Source organism: Diabrotica virgifera, chromosome 3 (genome assembly GCF_917563875.1).
Source record: "Diabrotica virgifera virgifera chromosome 3, PGI_DIABVI_V3a".
Taxonomy (NCBI): domain Eukaryota; kingdom Metazoa; phylum Arthropoda; class Insecta; order Coleoptera; family Chrysomelidae; genus Diabrotica; species Diabrotica virgifera.
In genome coordinates this window covers 22926738-22946753 of record NC_065445.1, presented here as the reverse complement: position 1 = coordinate 22946753, position 20016 = coordinate 22926738, and the positions used below count along the sequence as shown (strand labels likewise).

General features: G+C 32.5%; 2 protein-coding genes across 6 annotated transcripts in view; one reads left to right on the top strand and one right to left on the bottom strand.

Moving 5' to 3' along the window:
- Positions 1 to 3979, top strand: part of LOC114329818 (bestrophin-2) — a 219901-nt gene extending 215922 nt beyond the window's left edge. For all 3 annotated transcript variants that reach the window (XM_028279055.2, XM_028279056.2, XM_028279057.2), the window contains exon 12: positions 193 to 3979. In XM_028279055.2, coding sequence (XP_028134856.1) covers positions 193 to 651 — 459 coding nt within the window. In that variant the 3' untranslated portion in view covers positions 652 to 3979. The remainder of the gene's footprint in view (positions 1 to 192) is intronic.
- A 10427-nt stretch (positions 3980 to 14406) lies between these two features.
- Positions 14407 to 20016, bottom strand: part of LOC114329817 (rho GTPase-activating protein 1) — a 57198-nt gene continuing 51588 nt past the window's right edge. For all 3 annotated transcript variants that reach the window (XM_028279050.2, XM_028279054.2, XM_028279051.2), the window contains 4 exons: positions 18253 to 18431; positions 17100 to 17297; positions 16401 to 16507; positions 14407 to 14905 (listed from right to left, as the gene is read on the bottom strand). In XM_028279050.2, the coding sequence (XP_028134851.1) occupies positions 14735 to 14905; positions 16401 to 16507; positions 17100 to 17297; positions 18253 to 18431 (655 nt within the window). In that variant the 3' untranslated portion in view covers positions 14407 to 14734. The remainder of the gene's footprint in view (positions 14906 to 16400; positions 16508 to 17099; positions 17298 to 18252; positions 18432 to 20016) is intronic.

Here is a 20016-nt window from a genome sequence, read left to right as displayed (position 1 = left end):
AAGATATATGAGAGTTACCCCATTCTCGCAGACGACTTCATCTTTATCTATCATATGCAGACAGTCATTTCTCTATGTAACTGTCTGCATATGCAGTCGTGTCCGCGAATGGGTTACTAAACCTTTATTTAAAGATAAGTTGTATGTTTTTAGATAAAAATCCATTTAATAATGTTTCTTATTTCATTTTAGGCTTTCGAAGCACCTATTAAAACACCAATGACACCTCACACGCCCCTCACGCTCACAGAAGTACAATCAGAAGAAGAAATCCCGACGATCAATAGGAGAAACAATGATTCCCCAGCATCAGACGCATCCCACGCTTCAAAGGGATCGATAGCTTCGAACACAACAGCTTCAGTTACCTCCAATAAGTCTCTAGATCTGCCCGCGGCCGAAACCGATACAGACACAGTTGCTTTGAGCAATTTCGATGGATTGCCCAATCTATCAACACCAATCGCTCAAAGAAAAACCGATACCCAAAGCTCAGCTAGTTCTAAGGAAGAACATTCTTTAAGTCCCAGTGCTTCGGCACCAAATTCCCTTGCATCGCTCGGTGCTAGCTTAGCAGCTGACAGAATAAGAAAAATATCTTCACAGAGTGCTGTTGAGAACGCTTCGAAAAAGAGAGAAGTGTATGTATGATGATAGACACGAATTAGTGCACAGACTGTGACTAAAAAGGTGCTATTGGTAGGAAAAATTGTTTTGTACAAAATGTGTTACTGTAAGGACGTACTGTGAAAACATTGTGGTCTTTCTGGTTTCTACATATTTTCTATGAAAAGATAATTTTAGAACAAGGTTGGAAATACCAAAGTGATTATAAGGAATATACCTATCATCTTTATAAAAAATTACAAAATGTTTTTTAGAAAATATTCTAAACACTAAAACTATTCTTAATCCCTATGTCAAATACAAATAAGAAATATAATCCTCTACCAACACTAATCAAATATTTATTACCTACTGGTTATTTTATTTCTCATTATTTATATCGCTCCAATATTTCTATTTTTATTTTTTTTATCTATAATATAAAAAATATGTTTCATTTTATATAGCATTTCTGTAATTTATCAACGAATTTTATACATTTTATTGTCTTTTTTTGTTGTATCGATCAATAATCTTATATTATATACACACAAACAAGTGATTTTCTTACTAAAGCTTCTTAGCTAAAGGAAAAATTTGCTATACACATTACTATGTAGGCAACTCACAGTATCCGCCAATACAAATCCCACCATCAAAAATCTTCGCGCCAGCCTTTACGCAAGCGCAACTCCAGCGAACCTTGAAATGAACGCTCCATAGCTTTAAAAAGAATTCTTTTAAGCATTAAACTGTGGTCTAAGAGGCAAACTCATACGAAAATGTACTAGCCTAAAGCAGCTTAAATTAATTTATCTATAAACATTCATTGCTATGCAAATACATATTATATCTTGGGACGTATAAGTGCCGACGGTTTCGAACCTTGCCAACTATACGCCTCTCTCTCTCTCTCTCTCTCTCTCTCTCTCTCTCTCTCTCTCTCTCTCTCTCTCTCTCTCTCTCTCTCTCTCTCTCTCTCGCTCGCTCGCTCTACTATTACTTTATTAAGCAAACGTCCTTGATGAATTTGGAAATATTTGCTGTAAATACCTACTGTAATTAGTCGCCTATAAGACCACATCGTTTATGATTACTTGCCGTAGGTACCAGATTTTTAAAATATTTTCTATTTTGTCTCAGATTCTTTTACTGGACAGTTTTTTGTGAAAATGTTTGTGTAACCCACAGAGTTCTATTAAATAAACTTGAGGTTGAACTCACTATGATCTTATTAAGACAAAATTAAAGCCGGCTAAAGGGCGCTATTTTTCAGCGGAAAAAATTAAGGGGGCAATTTCTGATTGAAAATAAGAAAATTTTGAAAGATCTTACTTATGTTAACTTTATTTATGATCTTTATCATGGAATAATGAAGTTTAGGACTTGCTTTATCCACTTGAACTTGTAAGCAAACAAAACGATTGTTTGGAGAAACAATTACAAAAATGATACCTGAAATGTTCAATTATACACAATTCTAAATTTTTCAAACCTTTTTCAAAATTTTTAAGTGTTTTGAATTCATATTTTGTGGTTACAGTCCTTACATTGGTGTTGCAGCCCTTACATTCAAGTAATATCTTCTTTTCTTATCATGAAATAGTCTATTTTGGAAGTGATTTTGTCCACTTTTGTACTTAATAAGTTGAGTTTCTCTCATTTGAAAGAGTTTATTAACAATCGCCATATCTAATGATGTTGCTAATCCAAGCATATTATCTCCAGCTTCATTTCTAGTTTCAAAACCTAGTCCGCGTATTGCTTCATATCCTGTCTTGGATTGGTTCACATTAAAATCATCTCCTATTATAACTTTATCCTCTGATGGAATATCAGTATGTCTCTTAATTGATCATAGAAAGCTCTTTCATTCTCACCCAGCCCTGTGCGAGGATCATACACACACCCATCCAATACTTCTTTATCAATTACAAATTTCACTGACATTAGTCTATCACTCGTTCTTACAACTTCTACTACGTTATCTTTTATTTCACTGTCAGCAATTAACTCCATTCCTAGTGTTATTTTTCCCCATATAATACCCCAATTTGTATCCTTCTTCTAATTCTTTGGCCCTTTCCAGCTAGTTTCTTGAAAGCAAGCAATTTGAACTCGCCTTCGTTTCGCATCTACTAACTCCACACTCTTACCTGTCAGACTACCAAGATTCCAAGACCATATTTTAATTTTTCTAACCTCTAATGGTGTTCCCCCTGAAATAATGTTGACCTGGAAATCCGAACGTAGACTCATTTTGCTTCTGAAACATTTTAGCTCAGGAGATGCCATCATTTCAGTTTTATTGCATTGGATACGGTCTTTTCATTATTATGGCCTGAAAAGATGCTTTTTCCTTTTCTATCAGCATCATATCCTGCACTATTTAGCCAACACACCACCACTGCAACCAAAGTACAGTATTGCCCCACACCCGCTTGCATTTTTCTGTATAGGCCAGAATCCCTAATGCAAGGACTGCTTTAGAAATGTATTGTTGCCCGTATCCCACCACTAGGAGCCACGTACTTGATTTGGGATACAGATTTCCTAAAAGACTAATAAAATAAAAAAACTGACTTCGAAAGATATGAAAAAATGACACGGCTAGAATAAAATAATAAACAAAGGAAACTAGGCTGGGAAAAATGAAATTAATATAATCTACAGCTTTCTTTTAATGTAGATATAATATATAAACTGTATTGAAATTATTTTCTCAGTAGTGCTCACCAAACCATTTAAACAACAGTAAAGAATATATGTAGCTAGGTTACTGTAAATAAGCATTAAAAAACAATAAATTAAAGCATTTTCTAATTTTATTACAAAAACTAATTTTACTTGTTATCTTGTTAAAAGAAACTGCTAATAAAGTATGGAATTGTGATATTTTTAGATTGTACGACTTGCAAAACGTTAGTCCATGCTATTCACCAAATGTTATTGAGGGTTATGTATTTATAATGTATAAATTTTTAACATTTTATTCAAAGTGATTTTAAAACACATTAATATCATAAATAGATGCCATTTGTTTTATCATTTTATCCGTATTTAGGTATTAAATATTGTTTTATACGTTGTAAAAATATCAATAATTATGTATTGTATTTTTGAAACTATGTTACTCGGATTGTTGATATTCATTTATTTTGTTTATCTGTGATTTGTAACTGTAACACATTTTAATATGTTATGATCAATAATGAATTTTGTATTTAAACAAATGTAAATTGATAACAAACGTAAATTTTTAAATACTTTACTGTAAGACTCATATCATCCACGTCTTAAAACATGACACGAACATACATGTACATAATATATATTACCAGTTGGGAATAAAAGTTGGTTTAAATTTAAAGAATATTTCATTATCCCTTACATTAAGTTAAGTATCAACTAGCACACCTCAAGAATTGCCTTTGAAAATTAAACAAAAAATAGCGGAAAAACGGAAAATAAATAAAATCTGGCAAAGAACTCGTGCTGTTGCCTAAAAATCAAACAAATTAGTTAAAATCCTTTATAAAAGATACATTCAATTTAAAAAATCCCTTTCAGTTTACATCACAGAACGATTTCGAACTAACAAGTTCGTCATCAGTGCTTCTAACAGGTTTTACATGCTTGAGCCACCAAAATATAGGGATAAAAACCCCTTAAATGTGATATAATATATACTTCTTCGCTTGAGGTATGCGATGTTCACGAAATTTTGAAGATTTCCCCATTTCAAAAGCCTTCAATTTATCTACGGCTGATGTTTTAAGGGTCCGCGTTACAACTGTATAGAGAAGAGTCGACCAGACGTAGCATTTTGATAACCGTAGTCAAATTTCGAGTTTTATTGGAGAATTGCATAGCAGTCCTGGTTTTTTTCGATCGATTTTCTGGCCTGTTCTATTCTCGATCTTATTTCTAGATCAGGATTTAGGCTGCTATCGATCCAACACCCTAGGTACTTCAATTTATTGACATGTTCTAAAATGTGCCCGTTTATAGGGCTTTTCATCGATTGTCATTTGTTTCGAGCTTCTGTCATATGTTGTATAATCTGTGTATAATATTAATATACACGGATTATACGACATATTATGACAGAAGCTCGAAACAAATGACTGTGAATGAAAAGCCCTATTGTGCAAGGTTGAGGTACATTCTGATTTTTTCGGATTGACATCACTTTGGTTTTCTTAATGTTTATTTTCATATCGAGTGGGTAGTATCTTGGAGTGAATAGAAACCAACATTTACTAATTTTAGTAACATAAATTTCTTTTATTTGGAGTGTTTTAATCACAATATTGATACTATCAAAAATAATAAATAGGTTCGTTAATAGATACATATAAATTGTATATTAAAATTTGTTCATAAATATAAGAAAAAATGCAACAAAATCACAGTACACTGGTAAACATACTACGATGATGACAGTAAGGGAAAAGGACACTCAAATAATTTGCATTTAGTTTTTTTAAATATTGTGACTATCAAATGAAAAGTAAACACAAACTTTAAGGTCTTAAAATCTCATTAAAGATGATGTCAAGCTGTTATCAATTATAAACAAAAAGTATACACTTGGTCTCCTAAGAACATTGATTACCGGTTATATCTTGGCTAACTACAATGGGTGACTTGAAAAAATTTCGTAACTAAGTCACTTCCTCTTATTCTTTTTTTGACATAACTGTTTTTTAATGTGCCTCCAGTAACTTGTCGTTCCATCGTTTTCGAGGTCTTCCCACTGATCGTCTTCCTATTGGGGAACCTTCTCTCGCCGTCCTTACTACTTTATTTGCTGTCATTCGGCTTACTTGATCGTTCCATTTTACTCTTCTGTTTCTTACCAGTCCTCTCAGAGGTGTAACCAGGGTGATTCTAAGGGGGGGGTTACAACTACTTGATGGTCTCTGGGGAGTATGGAATAGTATTGGTGTTAAGCGTTTAGAGCTCAAAGTACATCCAAATGGGGGGGGGGGGTTATAACCTCCAAAACTCCCCTAGTTACTTTACTATCACTTGTTCTATTATCTGACCCTCCAGCCTTAATTTACATCTTACTATGTTTGGTATTATAACCATGCATTTTGTCTTTTTTTGGGTAAATTAACATGTTAAATTTTCTGGTGCTTATACACACACCGGCAAAATTAGCCGAACACCTTAAAAATAGGACATGTTTGATGTCTCGAATTTCCTAAATCTGTTATCCGATTTGAGTGATTCTTTTAGTATGTTATAGCCTTATTATTTAAGAATATCCGTGTAATAATATTGTTGCTAGACAGGTAAATGTCATTTTATACCGGGTGTAACAATCATATTGTGTTTTTTTCTTAAAGTTCGGAACATCCTGTGGAATATTCCAGCATATATAAAATATTGAAATTAAAACTCAATGATAGCCTTAGGCTTTCTTAACATTTTCATTTTTGATTCATTTGCCGATGTTGGAAAATAAAAAAGTTATGTACTTTAACAACTAGCCGTGTTTTTCATCAAAAGTTTGCTAAATTTGCAGTTACTCGAGCGTTATGGGGACCTATTGGATTGTAATGAGTGGGTGCTAAAACCAAAAAAAGTTAATCAAGTATATTCAAATGGGAAATAAGCCACAATTTTACCTAAAAATGATTTTATTAACGTTTCGACGCCCAAGTCGGGCGTCGTTGTCAAAATACAAATGAATACTAAATAAACAAAAATGTTGTTGCTTAGTAAAAAATTCTTCTAATAATTTATTTAATCTGACTCATTTATATCGGCAAATCAGACACGTATTATACATTTTAAAGTAGACGACTTTAAAATGATATTGCCAATATTGATGAGTTGCGTTCCTGGGACGACTTTACTAAAAGATAGTTCATTCGATTACATGAAATCAATCCCAACTCAAGAATATCCGCCATAAAAAATCATAGCATGTGATCTGTCTTTAAAAAGACAACCAAATGCAACGGTGGCACTGAAATTCTCGTGTTAGAGATTCCATAGTAAATCACGAGGGAAAACCAGGAAAAACCTCGTGATACTATCCCGACATCGTAAGTATTTGGGTTTACATTTAGTTTACTCTCAAAACTAATACCAAATTCTGACTTGATATTTTAAATTTTAAATAATACTAAAATACTAAATATGTACTAACTCGATATGTTACCGATTTACTAATTGTGGTATTTTCTTTCTATTGACTTCCTCCTTTAATATGGGTAACCACATCCTACTGCATTCTACCGAGGAATTTGCGACACAATTGGTTTTTTATTAATTTTTTACTAAGCAACAACATTTTTGTTTATTTAGTATTCATTTGTATTTTGACAACGACACCCGACTTGGGCGTCGAAACGTTAATAAAATCATTTTTAGGTAAAATTGTGGCTTATTTCCCATTTGAATATACTTGATTATAAAAATGCCACAAGAAAATAGCTTCAGAACAACAAAAAAAGTTAAGTTAAGTTTTCCATAAAGTGTGGGACTCTCCATTTTTTAATTTAATTTTCCATTTCCAACAATCGTTTTTTCAGATTATAACGCTATCTATCCATAATTGGAAAAATGTTGTGAATAAAAGTTGCTTATTTTTACGTCAAGTATCCAAATCTGCAATAAAAATTGTGGGCTCATATTTAAGATTTTAAAGTAACCCCCCCCCACCTTTGTGGGGGGTCGTATTTGGTGCCATTCGATAGATTTTTGAAAAATATTGAATACATGTATTTGGCAGTTTTACGATCTGATGTTCATTTCGGGAAATATCGCAGAGTTCGTATTTAAAATTTTTAATATAGGTACCCCCACCGCTCACCGTGGAGTGTCGTGTTTAGTATTATTCGATAGATTTTTGAAAAATATTAAACACGTATTTTTTTAGTGTGTCGATCTGACGTTTATTTTGCGAAATATTCGCTTTTTTGTGAAACTTTCTCATAGCCTAGTTTAGGATTGTTTATTAAACTAAGCAGAAAATGAGGAGTTATTGATGGAAAACATGGCTAGTTGTTAACGCACATAACTTTTTTATTATCCAACATAAGCAAATACTGAGAAACCTTGTACCCTGTAAATGTACCTCTACCATAATATTGGTTCTTAATATAGGGGAGTTCGTTAAGGGGGATCCGAAAAAAATCTATCCTTAGAAAAATTCGAAATCGTCAGATTAAGATAAGGTAAGTTAAGTACATGCAAAATAGTGTATATTTAAAAAATCTAACGATTTGAACGGGGTCTAAGAAAATGGGTGAGTCACAAAGTTTCACAAAAAAAAGCGAATATTTCGCGAAATGAAAGTCAAATCGAAAAACTAAAAAATACGTGTTCAATATTTTTCCAAAGTCTATCGAATGATACCAAAAACGAACTCCCACGGAAAGGGGTGAGGGGTAAATTAAAAATTTTAAATACGAACCCTTCGATATTTCGCGAAATGAACATCAGATCGAAAAACTCCAAAATACACGTATTCAATATTTTTGAAAAATCTATCGAATGGCACCAAACACGAGCCTCCACGGTGGTGGGGAGGGGGATTTAATTTAAAATCTTAAACAGCAGCCCCCAATTTTTATAGCATATTTGGATTCTTTACGTAAAAATAAGCAACTTTAATTCGACACATTTTGTCGAATTATGGATAGATAGCGCTGTAATCTGAAAAAGACGATTATTTCAAATGGAAAATTAAATTAAAAAATGAAAAGTCCCCCACTTTATGGAAAACTTAACATGATTCTGGTTTTAGCACATACTCTTCACAATCCAATTGGTCCCCATAACGCTCGAGTGACTGCAAATTTAGCATACTTTCCTCCCCTACTATAAGGATTTATTGATGAAAAACGTGGATAGTTGTTAACGCACATTACATTTTTATTATCCCACAAGTAAATGAATCAAAAAGGTAAATGTTAAGAAAGCCTAAGCCTACAATAGAGTTTTAACTTTAATATTTTACATAAGCTAGAATATTCCACAGAGTGTTCCAAACTTTAAGAAAAAAACACAATATGATTGATACACCCGGTATAAAATGATATTTACATTTCTAGCAACAATATTATTACAACGATATTCTTAAATAATAAGGCTATAACATACTAAAAGAATCACTCAAATCGTACCACTGGTTTAGGAAATTTGAGACATCAAACATGTCCCATTTTTAAGGTGTTCGGCTAATTTGGTGTGTAAATCATCTTCACTTTGAGAAATTAGTATTGCGTCTGCATAGCAGATGATTTTGTTGTTTTTCTTCCATTTGGTATCCTTTTTTAGTTCTTACTTTTTTATTATTTCGTCCATGATCAGGTTGAACAACAAAGGATTCAGGGAATCCCTCTCTCTTATCCCATTGCCAGCTTCAATTGAGTCATTTAGTTCTTCTTGTACTTTTATTGTGTTATTCTGGTAGATATTTTCGATCATTTTGATTATTCCGAGAGGTATCACTCTTGCGTGCATTAAGTGTATAACGTCCTTTAATTTGAGTATGTCAAATGCCTTCTTAAGGGCCACTAAACAAATATGCCAGTTTGTTGTATTCTAATGACTTCTCTTGCACTTACCTCATTATAAATATAGCGTCGTCTTCCCGGCCTAAAGCATTGTTGTTCTTCTGCTAGTGTTATAATTTCATTCAGTTTGTTTCTTATCACACAATTAAAGCACAATATATAGAGCTCTCTGATGGAGGTTGTAACTACTACATTTTAACTTTTTGGCCGAAGAACTGGGTAATTTAGTGTTGTTTTCTGTAGTAAACTTATTACCTTTAAATTTTCTTTTAATATCATGCTTATTTCGACTGCCTTTTAAATGATCACCAGATCCAGGCATTTTTTCGATTTTCAAAACAATCGTTTTCGATAAATTTCAATCATGTAAAACACCTGCTCGCTTTATAAGTTTTAGAAAGCAACTGTAGAGTTCTCTACTATACATACATTTCAAACACATACATGAAATCTACCCAATATAAAAGAAGAAGAAGCAGGTGAAGCATTTCGTGCAGTGTTGTATACAAACGAGTTTTAGCGCAGGTAGGTACCGTTATAAATACAGCTATAACTTCGTTTCTATTTCAAATTTCTTGATAAAATTTTAGGACCATATGATCCTTAGGAATGTTTTTACATAAAAAAATCGATTTTGTGAAAATTTAGAAAGTAAAACTACCCTTAACTTACCCCGTAAGTAACTACTAAGTAAAACTACTAAGGATTTTTACCGCTACAATAGTAATAGTTTTGTATCATTTTTACACTGCCTGGCTTCTGAACCTTCCATTTTCTTCCAAATTTGATAGAATTAAATTAAATCCATGCCCATAAATCATTTCTCCAAGGATAAATCAAAATACAATAAGTTTAACAACACATATTTTTTTAATAAATAGTTTTAATTTGAATATTATAATAATTATTAACTTTATAAAATGTTATCACATATTAGGATTTACAAAAATAATAAAGATTCATACTTAAGACATATTGCGTCAAAATAAAGATCCACTGTAAGGAAAATTAAAAAAAAAATTTTTGCTACAGGTACTGATCATTTATTTGCTTATGTTCAGTTTTACTTGAATAAACAGGCTCATTGTATAAATTTAAAAAAGACGGTTTGTTCCTGTTTCAGATAAACGATAATTTCGTCATCACACAAAAATATGTTACAAATATTTTAATACCAGCACTATTTAATGAATATTAAAAAATAAACTGTCTCACATATTGACTATAATACACTGCTCAAAAATAGCAAACTACTCATTTAGATACAATATTTTATTTGATCCTTTCAAGAACAAATCTGCTCTGTGCATGAAAATCTAATATTTTACCTACGAATATAGATGCATATAGAAAAACAATTCAAACGAGAGCAATGGTCACTCTATACTTCTTTATACCCTCGTAGATGGCGACTGCATAAAATTTATTATAGGTTTGTTCGTAGAACGATCAGCAACCGTTGCCAACCGTCAGACGCAAGCGCGTTCGTAGTCTACGAACTCGAACTGTTAACTGCGCAGCGCTAACTGTTAACTGCGCATGCGTCTGATGGTTGGCAACGGTTGCTGATCGATTGGATCGTACTACGAACAAACCTTATATTATTTGTAGGTTTCTACACATTTAAATTAAAAATTTGAATCACAATATTGTTTATAGTTGTAAAAAGATTCGGTTATTAAAAATTATTAAAAGTTAAAACAATATTTTATTTTCTACAAAAAAAAAATATGGTGCATTAACAGTATTTGAATCGGTCATTTTAAATATATCCACATTTTGTCAAAAATAACTTTTATAACATTTTCATGGAGTTGGTACCAGTCTCTATTTTGTGAAAAAAATCACACTAATCCGACCCCCGAAGGCGTTGCGTATATTATACAGGGTGTCCCCTAAAATAGTGCGTTCCTTAAAGGTATAGGTAGAAGGCGCCATGTAGAGCAAAAAAGTCTTATAACATTTTTTTCTAAATTCAACCGTTTGGCCAAAAAATCAAAATACATTTTGGCATGCAAATTGAAATCTGACAACTATGTATACAAAAATCTGAAGATAGACAATCACAATTCAAAAATAGTTGCAGTATTAGCCTTTAGTATTTACATTAAACCCTGTCTTCCTCCTTAACAAACAAACAAATTCTTGTTTTGTTTGATTTTCAAACATGGGGTGGTATAATTATTTTGCAGGTGTCTACCTTTCTGACCTACATTTTTGGTGTCAATAACCAAGTCACCAACAGTTCTTGTACAGTGATGCCAAATTATTAAATTTTATGAAAATAAAAGTTCGCTTATATGGAGAAAGGTTCGCCTTATATGGAGGTTAAGGTTAGAAAAAAATGTTGTAGGACTTTTTTGTTCTACATTGTGTATTATATCCATACCTTAAAGGAACGCACTATTTGCGGGGACACCCTGGATAAGTAAGTACCAAGCCACAATAATTGCCCCCTCAAACAATATATTGAATTTAAAATGGTTTTTATCAAAAGCACTTCAGTGGATATATTATGATGTCGTATTTAAACTTACCGATTCATTTGATCTCTAATTTTATAAAATGCAAAAATTTAAGGCTAAGCATTCTATGCACACGACTAAGCGGCATTTACATAAAAGAAAATTCTTCTTGTAGTACCTGACCGTTCCGGATGTTGGCGACCATCATGGCAACGTGTACTTTGCACACTGCTGCTTTAAAAATATTTGTGGTTGTTGTATTGAACCACGTAAGTAGATTTTTTTGCCAAGAAATCCTTCGCCTTCCAGCTCTGTGTTTTCTTTCTACTTTTCCCTGTAAGATTAGTTGCAGCAGTCCACATACCTCGCTATTCCTCATGATGTGACCGATGTATTCAATTTTGACTGTTTTATTGTGGTTAGCAGCTCTTTTTCTTTTTGTATACTTAATAAAACACCCTGATCAGTAACGTGGTCGGTATAAGACATCTTCAGGATTCGACGATAAAGCCTCAATTTCTTTCAGGTGCCGACTGTGAGAGTCCACGACTCAACTTCGTACAACCGTATAGGGAAGATATAACGTCGTAGTAACCTGATTTTTATGGCTATTGATAAATCGTGACATTTGAATTTGTTGCTTCACTCTCTTATTTTAGAAGCAGTAATAGTTTGTAAACGAGGGATGTTGCGGTCGCGGTTATGAAGGAAAGATTACATGAGCGCTCCCTGGTGTTACAGGAACGGAAGTAAAACCTTTCTAGCATAGTATTTACCAAAAAATGACATGACAGTGAAGCGTGCTTCTATATGCATCTATATTCCCTAATTTAAAGCTAAGCATTCCCAGCCCCACTTTTCCATATTATTTCAGAAGCACTAGTAGTTTGTTGACAGCGGACGGCGCGGTCGTGAAGAGGGGATCAGAACAGCGCTCCCTGGTGTTACGGGAACAGAAGTAAAAAAAGTATTGGTTCCCGTCTCAGCATATACAGGGTGTTAGTAAATAAGTATGAAAAACTTTAAGGGGTAATTCTACATGAAAAAATAATGACAGTTTGCTCTATAAACGTATGTCCGTAAATGCTTTGTTTCCGAGATACAGGGTGTTGAAATTTTTATTTCAAACTGCCAATTTTTTTATTGCTCTAAGACCTTTTAAGCTATGGAAATTAAATTTGGTGGATTTCAAGAGGTAGTTATTGCGCATTTTTTGGCAAACAAATAACAATTTTATATTCATCATTGGCGCGCCTACGGGTAATGGTCTGAATTTTTTAAAGAAAAAAATAGTACGCCACTGAGATATTTCAAATTAAAAATTATTTTTGTATTCCACGTTTAATTTATGATAAAGAACCTTTTTTGTCTTTTTTTCATATAGTGCACCGTTTTTATGCAAAAAATAAAACATCTTCGCGCGTATTTTTCATTTCGTAATACATTATCAAGACCTCTCCAATATAATAAGGCCAAACTAGAACAATAACAGAAAATATTTCTAAAAAGATTTTAACTATGTGCAAGGCTACAACAAATGTTCAAAATTACCTCCTTTAAAGGTGACAGAGTAATTTTATATTCACCATTGGCGCGCGTAGGGGTAATGGCCCGAATTTTTTAAAGAAAAAATAGTACGCCACTGATATATGTCAAATTAAAAATCATTTTTTAATTCCTTGTTCAATTTACAACAAAAAATCGGTTTTATCTTTTTTTCATATGAGGCGCCGTTTTTATGCAAAAAAATAAAATATCTTAACGTTTACAAAGTATTTGAAATAAGTTTCTATGCATATGGAATCTACCTTGAATAATTTGTAAGCGTTAAGATGTTTTATTTTTTTGTATAAAAACGGCGCCGCATATGAAAAAAAGACAAGAATGGTTTTTTGTCGTAAATTGAACGAGGAATTCAAAAATGATTTTTAATTTGACGTTTCTCGGTGGCGTACTATTCTTAGTCTTTAAAAAATTCAAATCATTACCTGTACGGGCGCCAATAGTGAATATAAAATTATTCTGTCACCTGTAAAGGAGGTAATTTTGAACATTTGTTGTAGGTTTGCACCTAGTTAAAATCTTTTTAGTAATATTTTCTGTTATTGTTCGACTTTGGTATTATTATATTGGAGAGTTCTTGATAATGTATTAAGAAATGAAAAATACGCTCGAAGTTGTTTTATTTTTTCGCATAAAAACGGTGCACCATAGGAAAAAATACAAGAAAGGTTGTTTTTCATAAATTAAACGTGGAATACAAAAATAATTTTTAATTTGAAATATCCGAGTGGCGTACCATTTTTTTTCTTTAAAAAAATTCAGACCATTACCCGCAGGCGCGCCAATGATGAATATAAAATTGTTATTTGTTTGCCAAAAAATGCGCAATAACTACCTCTTGAAACCCACCAAATGTAATTTTCATATTTCAACCGGTCTTAGAGCAATAAAAAAATTGGCAGTTTGAAATAAAAATTTCAACACCCTGTATCTCGGAAACAAAGCATTTGCGGACATACGCTTATACATAGAGCAAACTGCCATTATTTTTCATGTAGAATTATCCCTTAAAGTTTTTCATACTTATTTACTAACACCCTGTATACAAAAAAATTACGTTTAAGTGTGCTTCTATATGCGTCTATATTCGTTGATTTTACATTTCAGTGGGACGAGGCTGTCAGAGCCGGCGTTATTTAAATCGCCAAAATTGCCAGCAACTAACAAGTTGAATAGATGTAGAGCACCAGCATGATCCAAGATATGTTGTGAGAAAAATGGCAAAACACAAATCAAATTTTACAGTTTATTTGTATTAAAAAATAATGTTGCTGCAAAGTATAGATATATTAAATTAAGGAAAAGATATGTAAAAAAACTCGGCCGCAACATAATAAACTAGAATTTCTGTACATTAATCAATTATTTACCTTCAGAATATGGTTGTAATACGTGCACCACAGTTAAAGTGTTATAGTCAGTACCTTGCTTTTTAAGCAGTCTAATTCTTATATACAAAAACATTTCAATTATCCGTTGCCTTCCTCTCCCTTACTATTATCTCGCAAATATTTTCACACAGAGTCGCAAGTACAAAAATTACATTGATAAACGTTTACTCTAAATCATAAATATATCGTTTTGATGCACTAGTAGAAACTGCGTAAACATGTTAATGGGACCTATGGCAGCTAGTGACATCGAAACTGAATCGGACCACACTAGGTTTGGTCCAAAGACTACAGCTAGGTTTTGTGCATTCATTTTGTTTAAGTCAGACCTTTCCATTACCTAAAACCCAGAAAATGTATTAGTATTTTTATTGTAACGGTAAAAAAAAAAACAATTTTTTTGTTTAAAACTTTTGTCAGACCTAGATTATTATAAAAATAAATTGCTTCCTATGCCCATAAAATAATTGCGTATTGAAATATTAGAAGGAAAGCTGTTAGTGCCCTTAAGGGGATGAGTACGCAGTTTCTGCTCCAATGCTATTCAAATAGAATTCATTTTTTTCGAATCCTGAGAAAACTAATAAGTATTTTTGAAAAATTTAAAGGCAGAATGTAAGATTACGTTATTAGCGAGGGCCGAAAGTCCCTGAGAACTTCTATAATGTTTATTTTAATAAGTTACAGGGGTGAAAAGCTAAGAGAAAATCTAGTGTGATTTTTAATTTCAAATATCTCATTCAAAATAAACTTTTTATTTATTCTAAGGGATTTTCGGTCCTCGGTAATAATTTAGTCTTTCATTCAGCGTTTAAATTTTTCAAAAATATTTAGTGGTTTTTTCAGGATTCGAAAAAAATGAACACAATGTCTGTGGTAATATTTTCCAAATCTATCTTTGTCATACAACGCACTCAGTCGAATAGAATATAGAATATTGTCAGTCAGAGAGTGACAATTTTAAATATTTGACATGGCATTGGGAATATTTTGAGTTGTTGATTAAATAATATTGATAGTGTATTTGATAAATAATTGATTTAAGACGTGAACTTAATAAAAATTTATTGTTTATTATTTATGGAAGATCCAAGCAGAGAATACACCAGGATATATTCAGTGATCCAAGTATTTTGTTGTTAAAGATGTTCAAAATTGTAAGCGTTTCATCTCTTTTCCTCTTTTCTCGATTGGTTATTAGTTTTTGTTGTACAGTAGATAAATTACTACAATCACTGAATACATAGTTAGTGAAAAAATTATCGTATTAATTATCTGAATTAATAATTAAGGCAAATAATTATACAAATAACAGTTATCCAAGAATATTCAAAAGCCATCTTTAAAGTTAATGATGACATTGTCAAGTAAAGTGTACATATCCATATTAGTGAGAATTTTACTACATGTAATTTGCCGTGTAAAGACAGAAAAAGTAGGGATAGCCGTAAAATATTTCCGAATTATGTACCGATGGCTTTAAAGAAAAGGGACAGATTATTGTCAAGCTAGTAGGTTGTTTCTATAAAGTCAAGATTGCACTAGTCTATAAATGACTGCATAGTTGTGTGTTAACCAGCGATATACGAAAAGAATATTCTCTTTACCTCGTCTAGCAAGTTCTGTCTGAAGAGCTAAAATTAGCGAAACATGCGTCACAGAATGGCGGGTTAGACGAGGTGTGACACGTGTGAATAATCTAAAGAGCTGTTGGACAGGGAGGAGCTATTTTTTAACTCTATATCCTAGCAATATATAGATATCACTATATATAGGAGGTAGGAGAATTCACTCTGAATTTTAATACATATTATAAACAAAATTTCTCTGCTTACCCTGGATAAAAATCTAATGATATATTTTAAGACCTTGTAATTGTCTTCTGGTAGTTTTTCCATTACAAGTATGGACACCAGCCTCAGCCTTTCATCATTATTCCAACCTAAAACACAAAGGAAAATTATATAACCCTACAAACGTATCTAATTCGCGGTGTGCAAGTACTTGGAAGGGATACGCGAAACGATCGTGCGCGAATAGCGGAGAAATATTGCAACTTTCTTAAATAATTCATATTGTCAATTGAAATTGTCAAATTGACGTACATTTCATACCTATTGTCATTTAAGAAGAAAAATTATATATTGCTCCACAATATTAATATGATTTGCAATTATTATATAAAGGTAAATTTAATTAATTGTATTTTGCTTGCAGTACTGCATTTTAATAACTAATTTTATTTACTACATACAATTTTTTGTATGTTATTTTCTTCTTATTATTTTTTTTTGGAATATGGCCTTGACAATTATCCAGTAACCAGGAACATATGATTGGCCAATATAATCAAAAGTGCGAAAAAAAGTACAGAGCGTAGAAATAGGTGTCGCTTTTCCGAACTTGCACGGTCCCAATAAATTATACAAAATCACAATTTCAGCAAATTCAATCACAAAAAAGCATTTACAAAATTATTTTGCTCTTTAATGTAAATTGTGTTTTTATATGGTAAAAAATATACAAATACTTACTTTGAAATTGTACAATTTCATCGTACAGTTCATAAGTCAACAGAGGTTCTTTAAGTTCCCTCAAAAACTTCTTCAGTAATACAGCAGCTTCATGGGGATCCTCAAAAGGTACCTTTTGGCCAGTATTTGCGATTTCTTTCAGACTTTTAACTTTGTTAGCGTTGGCGGACCTTCTAAATATACCCTCCGTTTCTAATGCTAGAAATTGATAAAATAATGTAACATACTAAGTAAAGATAATGGTACATACTTAAATCTATTTAAATCGACCAAGGGAGTTTTAGACCAAAACCAAGTGGTTCTTCTAGTTTTCTCACTTTATACATACATAGAAAAGAGCAAGCGCGAAATTTCAGCACTTTTCCAAAATGTTTGCCGATTAATTGGTACCAACAAGATCTGAATTCTCGCTTAGATGGAATGGGATGAATCGAATGATGATGAGCAACAACAACAACACATTTATAAAAGTTGTTTCCGAACTTCAGTGTTTTTCAGTCATTAATACCCTTGTCTTCGGATTAATACGGCTTTGCAGTGATGCAAGTAGATCCTCTGAGCTCTCATCTTTAAAACAAGTCCTCATCCAAAATCATTACCGCGAAAATCACTTAAATAGGATCATCAACAGGCCTTAATCTCCCACTCAATCTCAACCCAAAGACTCGGACACTCATCATACGAAAGCATTTCTTCCCTAAACCAAAGATGCCAGATGCCACTGACAAAATCCCCAAATCAAGAGGAATAAAGACAATACACCCCAACAAAAACTTTCCTTTTTTGTCCTATTAATAAAAGACAACATGCCAAATTAACAACACGGAGTTTGTGAAATTCCTTGTGCAGACTGCCCCTATCTTACATAAGCCAAACCAATCGTTGAATCCATAATAGGATTTATGAACATTCCATATCTGTTCGCAATTCCGATTAAATTTCAGCTCCAGGGTCACAACACCATCTTCATGCAGGTCAAAAAATTTACTTTGAAAACTCAAGAACCATAGCCCTCATCAGTTTACATAAACCAAGAATTATCCAAGAAGCTATAGAGATTGAAAAATGCCCGCATTGTCTCAACAAAGAAGATGACGTAAATTATCGCATTCTTCATCGAAAAATTATTTAAATTGAAGCTAAAAATGCTTACCGTCAGGCTGGTCTAAGTATTCTATACATTGTTTCACAACAGGCGGAATGATTACATTGTACTGATCCCTAATGTACTGCAGAGTAACTCCGAATTGTTGGGTAGGGCACGTCGGCTCATAAACAGAGTCGGGAGACGTTCTTGAAACTGGAACCTCTCCCCCGAGTTTCTTATCATGTCTAAAATTAAATTGAAAATATATATTAAAAGAAGGACTTTAATTTTTACGAAATACATATATGTATATATGTCACGCCTAGTTATTGTTTACTAAAAACACCTGAATAAATCAATTTTTAAATACAGCACCTAGAGACTTGCAACTTTTTGCATTGTGTTCAGAATGATGTCAGAAGAAAAGTCTACTATAGAAAAATGGGTGGAAATGCATATTAGTTGCATTTTAAAGTGCATAAACAAGTCAAAATAAGTGTATTAAGGGCCAGATTTTGTTACTTGAGAGCTTTTGGGGTAGCTGAAGACGAATACTCCGTCAGAACCTACCACCGCAGCACCTAGTATCCAGGTTCACTGCTAAGGCACGTCCTCTATGGACCAAGAGCTAGCAACGTCGGAAAAAAAATCATTTTAAGACGGCTGATTCTTTCATATATTGTTCCCTATGCTTCCTCGAACACCGTACGGGCCATCTGGCTACTGATACAGGTTGTGTTCATTGCTGCGCAGCACGCTTGTGCAGGTAAACATATCGAATTTAAAATTATTGTAAGACGAAAAATTTTTTTTTCATTACTTTTTAAACATTATTAGAAATATGAACTGTAATTGCCAGACATTTCTGTGGTTTAAAAAGTAATTACAATAAAAAATTTCGTTCTAAAATAATTTAAATTCAATATACATACAGGGTGATTGATGAGTGTGATAAAGCTCAGTAGATCCGCTATAGTAATAGATAGCAATAAAAGTTAATAATAAAAATTGTGGCCGACTTTCAGCTTCACATTACGAAATTAGTTAGATTGTTACAGGGTGTTCGATAACATAGTGGCAGACCAAACTTATGTTTTTTTAAATGGAACACCCTATATTTTATTTTATATTCGAAATCTTCTTAACTTCCCCATCACAAAAATATAAAGGTTTGTTATGTTATAGGGCTTTTACAAAGTTATAACCAATTTTGTATGAAAATCGTAACAAGTTCAGCTCCCTGTATAAATAAAAAAAGCACAACAGCAATGGTTTATTGGTGCCATATTTTTTTGTTGATTGTGAAAATTTTTAAGAATTGTTGATATTGCTAATTTTCCTTATATCGAAAACAGGGTGAGTCAAAACGCAAGTACATTCTTTTCTCAGAAATTTTAAATGGAACACCCTGTATTTTATATTACTATCGAAAAATATCATTACCGTACTTTAATTTTTGTATAATATTCCCTATGCCTAAATTTGTCAGTTTTCGAGATATTTTCATTTTTCAGAGCAAGTTATTAATTAGGGTGTTCTATTTAAAATTACTGTGAAAATAATATACTTGCGTTTTGACTCACCCTGTCTTCGATATAAAGAAAATTAGCAATATCAACCATTTTTATAAATTTTGACAATCAACAAAAAAATATGGCACCAACAAACCATTGCTGTTGTGCTTATTCTTATTTATACAGGGAGCTGAAATTACGATTTTCATAGAACATTGGTTATAACTTTGTAAATACCCTGTATAACATAACAAACCTTTATATTTTTGTGATGGGGAAGTTCAGAAGATTTCGAATATAAAATAAAATATGGGGT